The sequence below is a fragment of the Taeniopygia guttata genome, chromosome 20, assembly GCF_048771995.1.
Source record: "Taeniopygia guttata chromosome 20, bTaeGut7.mat, whole genome shotgun sequence".
In the NCBI taxonomy this organism is placed as follows: Eukaryota; Metazoa; Chordata; class Aves; order Passeriformes; family Estrildidae; genus Taeniopygia; species Taeniopygia guttata.
Genome location: NC_133045.1, coordinates 4,839,501 through 4,856,593, shown reverse-complemented (window position 1 = coordinate 4,856,593; position 17,093 = coordinate 4,839,501). Strand labels below are relative to the sequence as shown.

Below are 17,093 nucleotides of genomic sequence, written 5' to 3'. Positions count from 1 at the left end.
CACTGTGATGAGCTGACCTCCTGAGCCATGTATGGAACAGGCAGGCTCTCCATTGCCTGTGCTGTGCACAGTAACTGCATTTCCTGCACCAGTGCAGCACCACAGGGCTGTCCTGCCCCATGCCAAGTGTCCCTCTGGCTGCAGACAGCCAGGCACTCACACCCTCCCTGTGCTGCAGGAGTTTTCCAGCACTGTGCACTGCACTGCTCACACTGGCAATGTGGGATGAAAGGGAATGGTGTGTGTGGAGCCTTCCTGCAAAATGAGGTTTTCACTTTTTTTTCTTTTTTTTTTTTGGCTTTCTTTGTTGGAAGCAGGGCTCTGCCCGCAGTGCAGTGCAGAGGCAGCCAAGGTGAGTGCAGCATCCAGTCCTTGCCCACGAGCAGCAGGATGCCCTCAGCTGGCAGTGGGCACGCAGGGGGCACAGGCAGCAGGTCAGGATCTCTGTCTCCTCCTCTCCAGCACTACGGGAAGTGTTGCTGTGGGCTGAGCTCTCCTTTGGATCAAGCTCTAATTACCTCATTTTCCCTTTGGCTTTCCTTTGGTCACAGCAGCAGCTTCACCTGCTGATTTCTGGGCTCAGGTTTTGACTGTATCCTTTACATGGAGTTTATTTTTTGACTCTAGGGAAAAACCCTTCAGACTAATGAATGATATCTGCACACAGATGCTGCACATCCAAATCCTGCTGCTGGAAAGAGCACCCTGCACGTGTGAGGCTCCACAAATTGATGTGGGAGTCAGATTCAGAGACCCAAATAGAATTTTGCCAGTAGCTTCAGTCCTTGGCTTAGGTGAACCTGGTTTCTGTCACTCCAAAACACTGAGAGAGAGTTAAAGGGAGATGCACAAACCTGTGCCTGCTGCCTGGCCTTGTTGGGCTTGGCTGAGCTGTCAGGAACATCTCAAAGCAGGATTTAGGGCTTCCCAAATTTCTCCTCTTGGCTTTTGGATAGAGCTGGAAGATGTTTGCAGCAAATGTGAGTGCCTGTGTGTTGCTGACCTGCTTTTCTCCGAAATGGACACAAAAAGGAGAAGGCACATGGGCAGATGGGGGATGGAGCAGGCTGAGATTGAGCCCTCCTGACACGAAACACCCCAAGGCAAGCTGGCTGCTGGCCGGCCCTCTGCATGAGAGGCCCTTCCCACAGCACGCAGAGATTAAACACAATGAAGAAAAAGCAGCATTAAAGAAAAAAATATAGATTAAAAAAATATAGATTAAAGAAAAATATATATTATATATTATAGATTATATAAAAAGTCTGCAATGCTGCATCATCTGACCACAGGGAGAACTTTCCTGTACAGACCAGTCGCTGTTTGTTGCAGCCTCTACAAGTGCAGCAGAAGAGATTATTATTTGAAAGTTGGTATTAAAAATCTTGGCACCTATGAAGTGTGCACCTTCCTTTCCTAGTCCATTGTCATTTCCTGTGAAATGCAAGAGCGTGTACATATATGAATATTTAATTTGACAGTGATGGAACTTTATATATTAAGTCAATGAAAATGTTGTTAGGCTCGTGGGAACAATACTACAGAGTAGTGAGTTGGGAATTTGGTACCCAGTGGCTACCACTTAATTTTGATGTGAAGCATAAAGACAAACAATGGGTTAAATTTAATTCCAACCTATGGTAAGTGTTTTTGGGAATGTGTGGTGCTCAAATTGCAAATTAATTTTTAGTTTGTATGTGATAATGGTTTATCAAGGCTCTTCCCTCTGGGAAATGGAAATCACAGCAATTCATGTACAAATTTTATCTCAAAATACAGACAAAAACGTATTTATTTTGCAAATAGTGAGGTTAAATCAAGAAACCTTTTTCTTACATATAGTAAATTTTTTTATCATAATACACATTAATCTAAAATTTTGATATTCCCAATCCTAAGTATGTTGTGGTCTTTTTTTTTTTTTTTTTTTTAATGAGTCTGCAATTTAGGCAGCCATTTTGTGTGTTCAGTAAAAAAAAAAAAAATGAAATCAAGAGGGGACATCCAGTGTGGGCTTTCTCCTGGAGACCCTGCCTTTGGATTTCCCTCTGTTATGGTTATTTTACTGCAGAGTATCTGCCAGCGTGGCTGCTGCTGTCTTTGTCTGGAGCACCGGACTGTGGACCAGCCAGAGCACAAACCCAGCAGCAGCTTGTGTGATTCTACATGCAGAGTTTTCACTTCGTGCCTTTTGCTGCTGGTGGGCTCTAAACACGCTCAGGAGGGAGCAGCCAAGGCTTGGGACATTCCAGCAGCCTGAGCTGCAGCCCACAGCCCCCAAATCCCTCTCTCCACGCACCACATCCTGACTCCGACGCCTTCTCCTTCCCTACCCGAAATTCCCAGAGCTGTTAACTAGGTCAGGGAGCTGCTCCCAATCCAGCAGTTTATCTAATTGCCTTTTTAGAGGATATCGTGCAACTCTTCATTATCCTGTCAGAGCGGGGATGAGGAGGCAGAGCTGGGATGAAGGGCACAGCTGTGCAGCCTCTCTTGTGCATTGCTGGGGCTGCAGGGCTGCAGGGCCCGGCCAGAAACACAGGAGCTGCTTTTGGACACGGCTGCAGGAAAAGGGAACAGCTTCCATGTCCTGGGATCACCTCCCCAGGTGCACACGTACCTGTGCAGAGGGGTGGCTGCTGCTCCAGGAAGGCCTGGGCTGACCTGTAAGGGTTCTGTTCTTCAGGCAGATGTGGCCATGGAATTTTCTGGGCTGTTTGGGCAGAAGGTGGCCCTCAGCCTTCCCGTCTCTGCAGCTGGCAGCTGTGCTGGAGGTGCTCTGCAGCAAGTTAGAGGGGTGTGGGGAAAGATGGTGGCACAGGCCAGGAGTCTGAGCAGGAATCAGGGGCCTGCACACCTGCATTTGGACACTCACTCTTTTCCTGAGTGCTACAGGGGAGGATGAAGGTGAACATTCAGGATTTGCACACCCCCTTTTTCATATGGGCACAATTTGCAGTCTAGTGTGTTTGTAGCAGCTCGCAGCCCCCAGAGCCCATGAGAACCAAATCCTTTGCAGTTGGGAGCCTGACTGAGCAGTGAATTTGGAGTGATGGCCATCCTGCTCCCAAATATCTGCACCTTCGTGCAACTGGCACCGCTCTGTGCTGCCCAGCCTGGAGAGGGGCTGGTGGCGAGGGATTTAGAAAGACAACACAATCAGGATTGGACTTCTGGCTTGCTTTAAATGATTCTTGAGCACAAATTGCTCTTTTCCCTCAGTTTAATAATCAGAAGACCCAGCCACAAGCCTCGCAAGCCTGGTCTGCAGAGATAAGGCAGAGTTGCTCCCCCGGCTTGGATGTGCCTGGGGAGGATGGTGGGGTGTGGACGAGGTGCTCCCCGCAGGAGCAGGGCTGCACAGCCCCAGGGCTGCTGGGGAGGGTACAGGAGACCCTCAGCCCGCCCCGGGGAGCGGCTCAGAGAAAGCAGAGAGTGCCAGAGCCCCCCGGCTTCAGCGCCGGCTGCGGCTCTTCGCGGGCTCGCTCTCGCCTTTCAGCTTCGGCTGGAACGATCTGCAGCTCAAACGCCCCCCGGAGAGCCGCTAACCTTTGGATAAGGTTTGGCACCGTTATCCTGCTTGGGTTAATTGGGAGTTAGGGAGAGCCCAGGAGTGACGCGGCTGCTTCCATCCGTCCGTCCGTCTGTCCGTCCACCCGCCCCTCCAGCCTTCCCCGCTGCGCTGCGGGCAGCGATGGAGAGAGAAGCGGAGGTAAATGCCCCGACCCTCCTCTCCACCTCTCCGGGTTTTCCTCTCCTCCTCTCCCTCTTTCTGCGTCCCGTAGCCCTTCCCCGCCCCTCCGCCCCCGCTCCTATTTTTTTTGGTGCTTTCTACCCGAATTCAGCCGCCGGTAGTAGTTCGGGGGGGAGAGGGGGAAAAGTATTTTTATTTTTCCAGCTCATGCTACAGAAAATCTTCATCTCCCTCTTCTGGAAAGGGGGCAGAGCGAGCCGGTGTCCCGGAGGCAGAGGGACCCCGGGTGGGTGGGTGTTCCCAGCCGGGGTGCGGGCTGAGCTCCCGGCGCTCAAACCGGGGGGGCACCGCGGCTGTACCCCCGCTCCTGTACCCCTCGGAGCCCTGCCCTCCTCAGCATCCCCCCAGCTTCTCACTGACCTCGGGGTCCGACGAGGCTCAGCAGCCCCCGGCGCCCCGCGGGCTCTCAGTTTGAGGGGTGCCCCGGCAAGGAGGGGGCACAGCACTGGGAAAAGAGACCCCCGACCCCAGCGCATCCCCTGCCGGAGGAACGGGACGGAGGGTCCCACGGCACTTGAGAGGCAGCCCTGCCCCGGGGCATTCTCTCCGCACCGGCCCCGAGATCTTGGACGTATTTTTAAGCTCTCTGTGGATTTTTTTTTTCTTCCTTTCCTTGGTTGTTTTGGGGGAATTTTGCTAGGTTTTGTTTTCCTAGTTTTGTTTTGGTATTTTTTGCTTGTTTGGTTGGTTTTCTGTCGGTTTGGGTTTTTTGTTCCCTTTTTGTTTGTTGTTCATTATTTATTTATTATTTATTTTGGTTAGGATTTTTTTCTTTTTCTCTAAGAGATGTCTCCCGAGCCCGACACATCCATGACATTCTGGATGCTCAACGAAGAGCCAAAAGCCCATTGCCTCCACCCTTGATGTGAGCACAGAAAGGTTTGGGTTGGAAGGGACCTTAAAGGTCAGCTGGGTGGCTCCCAGTGGAACCACTCCACTCCCCGACATCGAGGGCTGCTGCCCGGGGGTGCGGCGTGATGCCCGGTGGGACCATTTTGGGTCTCCCAGGGGTTCAGGGGTGCCGGGGAGGGGGCACGGATGCGCCAGGGCTATTTGAGGAAAAAATCACGCACCAGACAGAGGTTTGGATACATTTTCGTTCCTCTTCCTTGATGCCCCCTGCAGCCTCCAGAAACAGAGCTCCTTCACGCCTTCTTTCATAACGAACTCGTCTTAGGATGAATTAAAAAAAATAATGTTAATAAAAAAGAAAAAGAAATCGTTGGATTAATCCCTCACGGTGTCCGTCGTAGCACTCATTTCTCTGGGCTGTGAAGAGGCGAAACGGCGGCTGCGGCAGCCGAGGGCAGCGGTGACGGCCCCGAGTTTTTCAATTTCGCCCCTTAAATCCCGGCCCGTCAAGACGCTGCTAAACCCGGGGTGAAGCCGTGCCCCGCTCGGCTTTCGCGACCTATCTGTGCACTCACATGGAATAATTCCCACGCAAAGCCAAGGATGCGCCACGCTCAGTCGCCCTCCTCCGCTGCCATCAAAAAAAAAAAAAAAACATTTTTGGGGGCCTGCTGTACAAGCAGCTCGTTCATCCCCGCGCCGGGAGTAGTGGCCGAGAGACCCCTTAGGGGCACAGCCCTCACCGTGGATATTTTGTTTTATTCCGGTTTTTTTGCGTCCTTCACCCTCTTTGCACCCTATTTGCTTTTGGATTGTGGCTGGGAAAAAAAATTTAAAGGTTTTTAAGGATGGGATTTAAGGGTTTTTTTCCTAGGAATTGGGTTTTTTTTCCCCCATCTCTGCTCAGTACCGCATCCCACCTGCAACCGCAGCCTGGGCGCTCCCTCCCTACTCCCTCAACAACGATACTAGGAAATAATTTAGTGGTGGCTTTTCCTCTCAACTGTAGTAAAATAATGTTCTTTTTTTGTCTTCCAAAACAGCAAAGGAAACAGAAATTCCTCCCTTCCCCCACCTTTAAAAGAACATACATACATATATATATATAAATATATTTTTTTAAACAACGATTCAAAGGCTCTGCCGCCGCAGAGGGGACGTGCTTTCCCACACACCGCCCCCGAATGCCATCGCTCCCCCTGCCACTCTCCACTTGTCTGTGTCACAGGACCGGGATTTCCCATTGCCGTTTTCAGCTATGTTGGCCGCTCACCTCGGAAAAAAAAAATTAAAATAAATTAAAAATCGTAAGGCTTTTAATTTACAAACGAACATAAGCGCTTGGAAGCAAACGGAAAACATCGGTATTTTGTTTAAAGAAAGGAGAACCTCAGTGCTGGCTGGTGAGGACCGAGAGCCCCGCACGGAGCATCCCCCGGTGCCGGTGCCCCCGGGGCCGGGCGGTACCGCCGCGGTGCCGGTGCGGTGCCACCCGGCTGCGGGCCCCAGCCCAGACCTGCGCCCCCGGTCCCGCAGGTTTTGGAGCTCACTGATGCCAGGAATCGTTACAGAGAGCTGAGCCCCCGCTGCCGGGGCGCGGGTGGCCTCGCACCGCTGTGTCCCCTGGGCAGGGGCCGCTGCCCGGCCGCCCCCCGCCTCCCAAGGGCCCGCGCGATTTGGGGGACAGAGAAAAGAAAAAGAATTGGGTGCGAGGAGGAAATTCCCGTTAAGATCCTGTCGAAAGCCGCCTATCTGCCTCTTCACAGGAGCTCTTTTGTTTCTCCGAGGGGAAGGGGCTGGCGGCCGGGGGTCTGCGGGCGGGTGCGGGGCAGGTGCGGGGCAGGGCGGGCAGCGCAAGGGATGCGGAGCCGGGCGGGTTGGGCTGGGGGTGGGGGGTCCCGGGCTGCGGCGCTGCTGGCGGGGCCCGGCGGGCGTGGGTGGGGCGGGGGGGAGTGCGGGGGGCTGGGCTTGGCCGGGGAGGCTGGTACCTCCCCCAGAAATGCAGCAATTCTCTCCCCTCTCCTCTTCTCTCCGCGAGGTGGGCGCACTGCGATGGAGACGCGGCGCGCTCTGCCAGGGGCTCGCTCTGCCCGTCTGGTGACATCCTCCGGCTGCTGACAGCCCCCAGCCCACCCGACTCGCCCCCGATCCCGCCGCGGGGCTCGGCGGAGCGGCGCGGAGCAGCGCGGAGCGGGCGGCGGGGTGCGGGCCCGCTCCCCCCGCAGCGGTGTCATGCCCCTGGGCACCCCGGCCGGGAGCCGCCCGCACTGCGCCGGGACACGGAGGTAGCGGCTCGGAGCAGCTCCCCGCAGCCGCCCCTCGCCGGGCGACCGAGCCCCGTCCAGCGCCCCGCCGCCCGCCCGCCCCGTCGGGTCTCCGCATCCCCGAGGGTCCGCGAGCAGCGGAGTCACCGGAGCCGCCGCCATGGCCACCCTCCTCCGCAGCAAGCTCTCCAACGTGGCCACCTCGGTGTCGCACAAATCCCAGGCGAAGATGAGCGGCATGTTCGCCAGGATGGGCTTCCAGGCGGCCACCGACGAGGAGGCGGTGGGCTTCGCCCACTGCGACGACCTGGACATGGAGCATCGGCAAGGGCTGCAGATGGACATCCTCAAGTCCGAGGGCAGCGAGGAGGGCGGGGAGCCGCCCCTGGAGGGGGACATCCACTACCAGCGGGACGGCACAGGGCCCCTGCCGCCCTCCGCCTCTAAGGAGGTCTGCTCCGAGCTCTCCGGGCAGGGCAAGCCCAAGATCACGGCATGGGAGGCGGGATGGAACGTCACCAACGCCATCCAGGTACGGCCACCGCCGCTCCGCCACCGCCGCGGGGCACCGGGCAGCGCTCCCCATCCCGGTCCTGTTACGTGCTCTGTATCTCGGCCAGAAGCCGTGGGCTGATTGCAAACCGGCTTCGAGGAAAAGGGGGAAAAGGGAAAAAAAGGGGGGGAAAAACAGAAATAAAAATAGGTGAAAGATAGAGGCGAATAATAGGGTGGGAGGAAGGAATGAAAAGGAAAAACAAATTTTTAAAAAAAGGAAAGTAATACCCCTCATCTCAGTTTTCTGCTTTGCTGTCCCGCTCCCCACCCCCGAGCCGGGCACAGTGCTATGGGGGGACCCAGGCCCCAGCCCAGTGACACCGCAGATTCTGACCCCATCAGGGGTCACGGGCAAGGAGAGACAGGGGGCCTGGGGTGACTGGGCTGGTGGTGGGGCTGCACTGGTGTGAGCCCAGTCTGGCTCCTCGGGATGTCCCCAGCTGTGGAGGTCTTGGTGCACTGAGAGGGGACAGAGAGGGCAGAGACCAGAGCAAAGCCCGGGCACCTGAACCTTGCTGGCCTGTCGTGGGTGCTCGGGGGTGCGATGACGTGGGTGTGACTTGTGGGGGTGGCACGTCACAGGGACACAGGGGGTGCGTCACCGGGACTGTGTGACCGCCTGCGTGGGTGCCGTGGTGCGTGGGCAGGCAGAGAGCTCACACGTGACCGCCGTGGTGCGGCTGCGTGTGCTCGGCCGCGGGCGTGGGCCCGGGCCCCTCAGAGATCCAGCAACACGGTTTCCATTTTGTCTCTTTCTAGGGGATGTTTGTTCTGGGCCTGCCCTATGCCATCCTTCACGGTGGATACCTAGGACTCTTTTTAATAATTTTCGCTGCAGTGGTTTGCTGCTACACTGGGAAAATCCTTATTGCCTGTCTTTACGAAGAGAATGAGGATGGGGAGATAGTCAGGGTGAGAGACTCCTACGTGGACATTGCGAACGCGTGCTGCGCGCCCCGCTTCCCCACCCTCGGGGGCAGAATTGTGAACGTGGCTCAGATCATTGAACTGGTCATGACCTGCATCCTCTATGTGGTGGTCAGTGGGAACCTGATGTACAACAGCTTCCCCAACCTGCCCGTCTCCCAGAAGTCGTGGTCCATCATTGCCACGGCAGTGCTCCTGCCTTGTGCGTTCTTGAAGAACCTCAAGGCAGTCTCCAAGTTCAGCTTGCTCTGCACATTAGCCCACTTTGTCATCAACATCCTGGTGATCGCCTACTGCCTCTCCAGGGCGCGTGACTGGGCCTGGGACAAAGTCAAGTTTTACATTGATGTCAAGAAGTTTCCCATCTCCATTGGCATCATTGTCTTCAGCTACACCTCCCAGATCTTTCTGCCTTCCTTGGAGGGGAACATGCAGAACCCCAAGGAGTTTCATTGCATGATGAACTGGACTCACATAGCAGCTTGCATCCTTAAGGGACTCTTTGCCTTGGTCGCCTACCTGACCTGGGCTGATGAGACCAAGGAGGTCATTACAGACAACTTGCCATCCACCATTAGGGCAGTAGTCAACATTTTCTTGGTGGCCAAAGCCTTGCTCTCGTACCCCTTGCCGTTCTTTGCAGCTGTAGAAGTCCTGGAGCGGTCCCTTTTCCAAGATGGAAACAGGGCTTTCTTCCCCAACTGCTATGGGGGTGATGGGCGGCTCAAATCCTGGGGACTCACCCTCAGATGTGCCCTGGTAGTTTTCACCCTGCTCATGGCTATTTATGTCCCCCATTTTGCCCTCCTGATGGGGCTTACTGGGAGCCTCACAGGCGCAGGGCTCTGTTTCCTGCTCCCCAGTCTCTTCCACCTCAAACTCTTGTGGAGGAAGCTCTTGTGGCATCATGTCTTCTTCGATGTTGCCATTTTCGTTATAGGTGGTATCTGCAGCATCTCTGGGTTCATCCACTCTTTAGAAGGCCTCATAGAGGCTTTCAGAACCAATGCTGAAGACTAAGGAGGGACCAGAGTCGGGTGCAGGAAGAGAATCGCATCGAACATCCGCATAGCCAAATAATTCTGCATCCCTTTAATGGAAAGAGTCATTATTTTCGTTACATGCATCCAACAAATTCTATGTCATAGAATCTGCAAACTAAGGAAAATAAGAAGAGATGAAAGTGCTCGCCCTGATGTCTTTTTAAACAAGCTCAGATTAAAATATATTTTTTTGTTATTTAGATTTTTTTGGAAGGAAATTATCTGGTGCCCCACCCCTATCTCCTCACTCGTTGCCTGAAGCTTGGCCCCCCACAAACGGCCTGTTGGGAAACAGTGGAAGTTTTCAACACTCCTCACAGATATGCAAATCAGTGTTTCAGGAGCTGAAACACGGCTGCCGATCCCATGGGGTTGGGAAGCAAACCCGCCGTGGGCGCCGGGAGCAGGGACTTTTGTTTTAACACTTTGAGAGATGGATGTAGACGAGACCCAGATTGTACGACCGGCCCAACAAGCCCAAGCAGCGTCTGACGACCGGTGATGCCGCTTACCTGCAATGTTTACACCGCAGTCACATCGATGTCAGGACTGCTCGATTCTTCCATCCGAATCCACACCGAGGAACGGTGCTTCCCATCAAATACAAATGTGTTGCTTCTGGTTGAAATCGTAGCCCTGGAGTCCACTTCTCGGTGACTTATGTTTCGTTTCGTTTTAACAATTGTTATTTCTAAATTATGAAAAGCTAAAAAAAAAAAAAATATATGGTTGGATTTGATGTCGTTCAGGATTACAGGAACAAAACTACGACACAATTCATTCTGTGCAATCTACCAGATCCGTGGAGCTGTTTCCAATGTACGTGTGGTGTCATTGTGGTAAATAAGATGAAAAATGTATATCAGAAAAAAAAAATTATCTTTAACATATAATGTGGTACATAAATATATGGAATAATAAAGAGAAAACATAGACATGAGGCTGGCCTGGTTCGTGGGGGGCTTGGAGGAGCAGGGCAGGGGCAGAGGAGGTTCGTCCTCCCCGTGTGGGAGTACAACACATCCTCGGGCTAAGGGAAGGCAGTGCCGGGTTTCTAGAGAAGGTGGCATTCAGCTGTTTGCAAGAGGTAGGAGACATTTTTTGGGAAGAGGTCGTCTTACAGCTGGGGGTGATGGGGCTGCCCCTCCTCACAGTTTTGCTTTCCCCCGTGGTGCTCGGACTCCAGGCACGGCAGTTTGCAGATGCACCCCGGGGTTTTTGTTCTTGTGAAAGAGGAGGAAAAATAATCCCCGCACGAACAAACAAAGGGGGAGAAATAAACGAAATAAAAGGCTGGGTGTACCCCTGGCTTGATCCAAACTCGCCAAACCCTGCCCACGGGTGTGGAGCGTCGGGCTGATCCCCGCTGCGGGCAAAGCCGCCACCGCGGGGGAGGTCAGCCCCACACTCCAATCCTGTGACCGAAACCACCTCGATTTACACAATTTTAGAAGCCACGACAACTAGTTGTCCATCGGCTGCCGCTACACAGCGAGGATGAGGATGGGGGACCCACCGGCAGCGCTCCCGCAGCACAGGCACAGCTGAGGTCCCCGTGGGACTCCTACTACTGCCCCCAAAACACGTCGAGCCCCGGTAGGGCTGGGATGTCCCCAAATGTCCCCCGCCCGGCCCGGTCCGGTGCGGGGTTGGCGGGCAGCTCCGCAATGCGGTACCGGGGGCGGGAGGGAGGTGTTGGCACAAGCTGGGAAAGGGGCTGCGGGCGGGAGAGGGGGATGTCCCTGCCCGGGGAAAAACGCATTTCGAGTGATTTTCTGGGCAGCCTCCGGACGAAAAGAACAGGGGAACTGTGGGGTCTGTGCCGTGTGGGGCAGGGTGGTGTGACGCCGGGGCTCGGTGAGTGTGGCGTCCCCAGATTAGCCACATTTCCCTCCATGCTGGCCCCCTTGCCTGGGGATATCCAGCAGCGCCCTACCCCATCCTCAAGCTCATCCCCATCATCTTCATGCTCACCCCCACCTCCATCCTCACCACTTTCATCCTCATCACCCCGGTGCAGGTGACCCGCAGGCACCGACAGCCCGATCCGCCCCCGCGGCCGGCCCGGAGCCACCGCATCCATCCACCGCCGGGAGACGGGACGGGCCCGGCCCGGAGCCGCCACGGCCGCGGAGCGCCCTCGCCCGACGGCGCGGAGCCCGGAGCCACCGCATTCATCCATGTCCGGGAGATGGGATCAGCCCGGCCCGGAGCCACCGCATCCACCCGCCCGAGATGAGGGGAGCCAGCCCGGACAGGGGGCTTCTCTTCAGGTGTGTTCCCTGCTCCTGGATAACCCCTCGGATCCTGGGAATAAGTGAAGAGCACAGGCTGCCTGGCAGGTTAATACAGGGCTCTGCAAATCTCTGGTTTGCACTCGGTGCTTTCAGCATGTTTCTGTCTCTGTGTTCCCCACCAGAGAAGCAAAGGGACCCCTGCCATGCCATGCCATGCCATGCCATGCAGTGCCGTGCCATGCCGTGCCATGCCGTGCCGTGCCATGCCATGCCATGCCATGCCATGCCATGCCATGCCATGCCATGCCGTGCCATGCCGTGCCGTGCCATGCCATGCCGTGCCATGCCATGCCATGCCATGCCATGCCATTCCATGCCGTGCCATGCCATGCCGTGCCGTGCCGTGCCATGCCATGCCGTGCCATGCCATGCCATGCCGTGCCATGCCGCAGCCGCACGGCAGCTGGCTCTCCTCTCCTGCGGGCAGCTGCTTGAGCCTGGACACAGGATGCTCACAGACTAACGTGTCCTGGTCTTTGTGTTTTACAGGGGACAAAAGTGCTCTGGTTCAGAGTGCACAATAATGGAAACCGTTTTATGAAGGTTTAATTTTGCAGAGGTTTTAAACCTAATTCAGCACTTTCCCCCCTCTTCTCCTTGCGAGCAGAAGCGGCCCCTGCTGTACTTGGGGCTGTAAGAAGATTTGTGCCCTTTTTTTGACAGTGAGGGCAAGCTCAGGGATCCTCTCTCCTATCCCTCAGGGTGAAGAACAGAGAAGCGTGACCAGAGGCTTCCCTCAGCCCCTGCAAGGCACCTCAAATCCCCTGCAAGGCACTCAAATCTCCTTTCCCTCAGGGTGAAGAACAGAGAAGCGTGACCAGAGGGTTCCCTCAGCCCCTGCAAGGCACCTCAAACCCCCGAGCTCCCCAAGCTCCTGCCTGCAGGGAGATGGCCCTGGCTGGAGCAGCAGCAGGCGGGGCGGCTCCCGGGGGTGACAGGGCACCTCAGCGTGTGCCTCGCTGCCCTTGGCCGCTGTGGCGAAGCCAGAGGTTCCCCAGCGAGCCCCAAAGGCTTTGTCTCGCTGTCAGCCCGGCTCAGGCCCTTCCCTCCGTGCCGCTGCCGGGAGCCGGCGCTCGCTGGCGGCTGCCGCGCTTGCGAAACCAGCGGGCTCTGCAAGCCCTGCGGTAAGCAGGGGTTTTGTTCTCTAAACCTGCCCCTGGCTGTCGGGGCAACACTCGTGCCTTGGTCTCGGAACACGGGCAGCCCCTCCGGCCCGTCGCAGCAGACATTTCGGTGCTGTGCCGGTGCCTGTGACAGCTTTCGTGCGCCCGGTGCGGTGGGACATGGGCAGCCCCGACAGCAAGGGACGCAGCGGAGAGAGGAAAAGAGCACCCAAAATAGCAGCAGGTTTCACTGGAACAAAGCAGAAATCTGCTGAAAACCCAGTGCGATGTCAAAGTCTGATCTGTGCTCCCACTGGCTTTTGTCTGTGCTTTGTAGCTTCTGGTCATGCGCTGCAACAATCCTCTAAACCTTCTCACTCTGAAAACCAGACAAACAAAGGCCCTCTCTGCACTACCAGGGAACGGATTTATTTCTCTCTATGTCTTTACAGTTCCTCAAACACAATGGGGACCTCTATTTGGGCTCGTTTCCTGAGACATGAGGGTAATACCAAATCTCTGTTGCCCTCATGCATCCACACAGTTGTGCCACCCAATGGGACCGTGGGTGGGAGCTGCAGTGAGGTGAGGGCTGGGCCCACTCCTCCCTGTGTGCAGAGGGCAGCTATGGCTCTGCCTCCCCCTCACACATGGAGCCAGAGACCATACCTGTGGTGGCAGATGGATATCTCAGCCTCATGAAGTTTGGATACTCCATATCACATCTTCCAGGCTATTTCAGAAAATGCTTATTTTGACAGTGGCATTAATGCTCTCCATCAACTGATTTTGTACATTTTTGGAGTCTGTGTTTCAGGTGAAGAGCTGGAGGCTCCACCAGTGACACCACCAACACACTCACCTGTCAGACTCTTTTTGGGCTCCCACAGAGGGATGTGTGACCACTGGTCCCGGGCTCCTGCAGGGGAAAGTGAGAGGAATGGAGCAAATTGGGGAGAGCATGGAGGGCAGTAGATTTTGGCTCTAAGAGTGCTCCTCTGGGCTCAGTTCTGATGTGCCCACAGGTCCTCCTTGGATTCTCAGATGGATCTTCCATCTGAGTGGCCCAGGAGCCACAGTGGGGCACACACAGGGGACAGAAGGAAGGTTGTAGGACTGTCACACCTGCAGAGATCAGGCACGTAAAAATCTCTGGATTTCTCGCCGCTCAGTGCTGCCAGAGGGCAAGACTCCATCTCACCCAGCCCCTTCCTGTCTGGCAAGGTCTGTGGGTTGCTGGGGGATTGGGAACAGGTCATGTCCACAGCCAGGAGGTCTTGCTGGAGTTTGGGAGGTGACCCATGCCCCATTACCTCTGCTGGGAGCCGGCATGTGACCCAGCACAGCCTCCGGCAAACAGAGCACTTTGTTCTGACCCTTTGCACTTCGCTGCCAGTGAGCTGCCCTCTAATCCCCCCAAGGAGGGATTTTCCTCTCCCACCCCAGCTCCCTGTGCCTTGCTCCCCTCGGAGAGCGGCCTAGGGTAATGATTTACTGCCTGCCACAAGCCACTCCTTCGGACTTTTCCTTCGACCTTCAGACTGTATTGCCAAAATAAAAACAACGGGAGGGAGAGAGGCACAAGCTGCTTCCCACGGCAAGAGTGTGGCAGTGCCCGCCAGCCCTGCTGCTGGATCCCAGGAGCCCTGCCTGCAGGTAATGCCCCTTTGCTTTCTCTGGGATCATTGAGACTTTCCCTTATTTTAATGACTTCCTGAAGCCCTTTGGGAGCAGCAGAGGGATCTGTGAAGGACCTGTCCCTTGCTGCCAGGAACCGGGCTGGCCTGTGGAAGAGCTGCTCCCCAGGGCCAGCAGCTGCAAGTGGAGGGGGGTTGAGTTCCAGCAGCAGGGTTGTTTCCCAGATGTGGAGAAGTCCAGAGAGGAGATGAGCAGCCTCCTTGCTGCTCCTGCAAACTAGCTGGTAAAATTTCTGGCATTAGCTCTGCCTCCCCCATGAAACTTCCATCCAAGGCACTTCCATCACCCTGCTTATCCCTGCAGCCCCACAGCAGCTCAGCTGGGTGAGCTCCTCTGGGCAGCACCCATGAGTGAGTGCTCCTGATCTGGGTAATTTCAGGAGCTGGCAGATCAGCAGACACCAACTCTGTGTCCCCATGGTCCTGGGCCACCCACACATAGAAAAGAGCCTTGGGGCTCACCGGGATCTGCACATTTTCACCAGAAATTCCAGGTTGTGTTGGCTGTGCTCTCCTGGGCTGTCAGGGTCTCTGAGGCCAGGACTGTTGAAGCTCAGAGGTGTCCAGCAGCCTTCTAACAGAGCATTCCCAATCCCTCTCTGGCTGGGGGGGGGCTGTTCCTGCTCAGTTCCAGAGCAGGGGAACAGAGCTGGGCTTGGCAGATTTTAGGACAGCTCTGCTGCTCTTGCACAAGGGCTCACAGGTCCTGGCAATGTCTTGAGCCCAGCTTGGGCTGGGCTGCTCACTGAACAGAGTATGTAGAACTCTGCTGGGACAATCTCTGCCTGTGCCAGCTCCAGTTGCTTCCCAGGATTTGCACATGGATGCAAAGGGTTGAAAACACGGATCCCATGGAGCAGAGCTGGAGCTGGCAGCTCTCAGGGCTGGAGCATCCCCAGGGACACTGCACCCACAGCTGCTCCTGATGAAGCCAGTGCTGTGCCAGCAGCCAGGGGCCTGGGTCTGGGCACTGCAGCTCCCAGAGCCACTTCTGAGCTGCTCAATCCAGCCAGGAATCTGCCTCTCTGCCCTTGTCCCCACCAGGCTTGAGCTAGGGGTGGTGGCTCTGTGTCACACTGACCTGTGCTACAGGAGAAAAGAGGTGTTCACCCAAAAAACAGGGTTTGGGGTTTGTGGGGTTTTGGATTTGTGGTTGTTTTTTGTTGTTTTTTAGAGGCCCTCAAGCACAGGCTGTAATGTGTCTTGAAGTGCTGCTGGGAAGGAGAAGAGGGGACAGCAAGCAGCAAGGACAGCTGAGCCTTTTGCAAGGACAAGGCTGGCCAGGAAGGGTCACTTACAGTCAGACTGCTCCCAGTGATGTGTTATTTATTCACTGAGACTCCTCCTACACTTGAAAAGCACTTGGGAGCAAAAAAGGTCCCAACCACTTAATATAATGGCAATAATAACCTCAGGAATTTATTCCACAGAAAATATAAAGGCTTTACAAGAGATCAGTAATTCTGCCACATTCATATTTACAGAAACAGAGGCACAAAAAGTGGCAAGAATTGCTCAACCTCATCTTAGCAGTTCATTGGAATAAAAAACCTGATCCCCAGTGGCCTTCTCTTGTCTCCTTTATCCAAAACATGGGAAAATATCCCAAATATCCCAGCACTTATGTGGGATTCCTTGGCAAAATCAAAGGCAAAGCCTCAGGCAGTGCCCTGATTTTTGAAGCTAAAAGAAAAATGTAGAGAGGAAAAGTATTTTAAAGAGCTGAAATGGTCACCAATAATCTATTTATTCTTTCATGAATCCTCCTAAAAGGAAGAAATAGCCTCTGAGCTTTTAAAGAACAACCTATCCTATCCTATCCTATCCTATCCTATCCTATCCTATCCTATCCTATCCTATCCTATCCTATCCTATCCTATCCTATCCTATCCTATCCTATCCTATCATAATCCTGTCCCATTTTAGCTCTTACCCAGCAGAGATAACTGACTAGCCAAATATTTTAGGTCACCTTTCACTGCAGATCCATGGACTCCTGCTTTGTGCTCTCTAGAGAATTATTTGTTTTAGCCTTATCTGGACTTTCCCTGCAATTCCAATTGCTCAGGACTCTGTGGTTCTGCTTCAGTGACACTTTTATGATTATGGTTATGGATATTGTTAGACAGGGAGATTAGGATTATCTTCCCCTGTAGAATAGCATATAAAATATTTGAAGAGAGAGAGAGAGGGCACTTCTCTGTGTGTAGAGACAATGGGCTGAACCTGTTGTCCTCACTGGATGTGCCCTGTCCTGGTGAAGCTGCAAATGTGGCTTTGCTGGGATGGTCCTTCCTGGAGGGACCCAACTCAGCCACAGAAGGACCACGCAGCCCTTGACCAACACAGGGCTTGGGGGAGAGAAAGGCAGCTTCCCTCCCTTGGGAGGAAAGAAGATGTTTCCAACAATAGGCAATGTCTGGGGGCTCTGAGCTGGGCAAGTCCAGCTGAAAAAAAATCCCTCTCTGTGGCCAGAGTTTGTTCCCCTCATGGTCTGGCCAGGGTCAGGCAGGAGGTGTGCACAGAATGGGTTAAATTGCCCAAGATCTGCTCTTCACCTTTGAACTCAGGTCCAGGCAGAGGTTTTCCTGGCACAGATGG

At 54.7% G+C, this 17,093-nt stretch overlaps 1 protein-coding gene, 2 long non-coding RNA genes and 1 other non-coding gene across 4 annotated transcripts; 3 read left to right on the top strand and 1 right to left on the bottom strand.

The window, feature by feature from the left end:
* The first annotated feature begins 1,939 nt into the window (after positions 1-1,939).
* LOC115497936 (uncharacterized) lies at positions 1,940-4,989 on the top strand. The gene is made up of 2 exons (XR_003963504.4): positions 1,940-3,712; positions 4,539-4,989. It is a non-coding gene; the product is annotated as an uncharacterized lncRNA (long non-coding RNA).
* Positions 4,990-5,705: 716 nt separating this feature from the next.
* On the bottom strand, positions 5,706-6,707 carry LOC140680357 (uncharacterized). Its single transcript, XR_012051555.1, has 2 exons — positions 6,595-6,707; positions 5,706-5,879 (listed from the first exon to the last, which is right to left on the bottom strand). It is a non-coding gene; the product is annotated as an uncharacterized lncRNA (long non-coding RNA).
* On the top strand, positions 6,607-10,332 carry SLC32A1 (solute carrier family 32 member 1). Its single transcript, XM_002189664.6, has 2 exons — positions 6,607-7,402; positions 8,185-10,332. Exons 1-2 carry the CDS (start codon positions 7,031-7,033, stop codon positions 9,370-9,372), a joined length of 1,560 nt encoding a protein of 519 aa, XP_002189700.1. The 5' UTR covers positions 6,607-7,030; the 3' UTR covers positions 9,373-10,332.
* Positions 10,333-10,734: 402 nt separating this feature from the next.
* MIR2994 (microRNA mir-2994) lies at positions 10,735-10,806 on the top strand. Its single transcript, NR_049075.1, has one exon. It is a non-coding gene; the product is annotated as a microRNA mir-2994 (primary transcript).
* The last annotated feature ends 6,287 nt before the right edge of the window (positions 10,807-17,093 follow it).

What these genes read in the sequence shown, in the direction of transcription:
- SLC32A1 (XM_002189664.6), top strand. Translation starts at nt 7,031, where the DNA reads ATGGCCACCCTCCTCCGCAGCAAGCTCTCCAACGTGGCCACCTCGGTG. An exon ending in ACGTCACCAACGCCATCCAG is followed by an intron (nt 7,403 to 8,184) that starts GTACGGCCACCG and finishes GTCTCTTTCTAG; the next exon opens with GGGATGTTTGTTCTGGGCCT.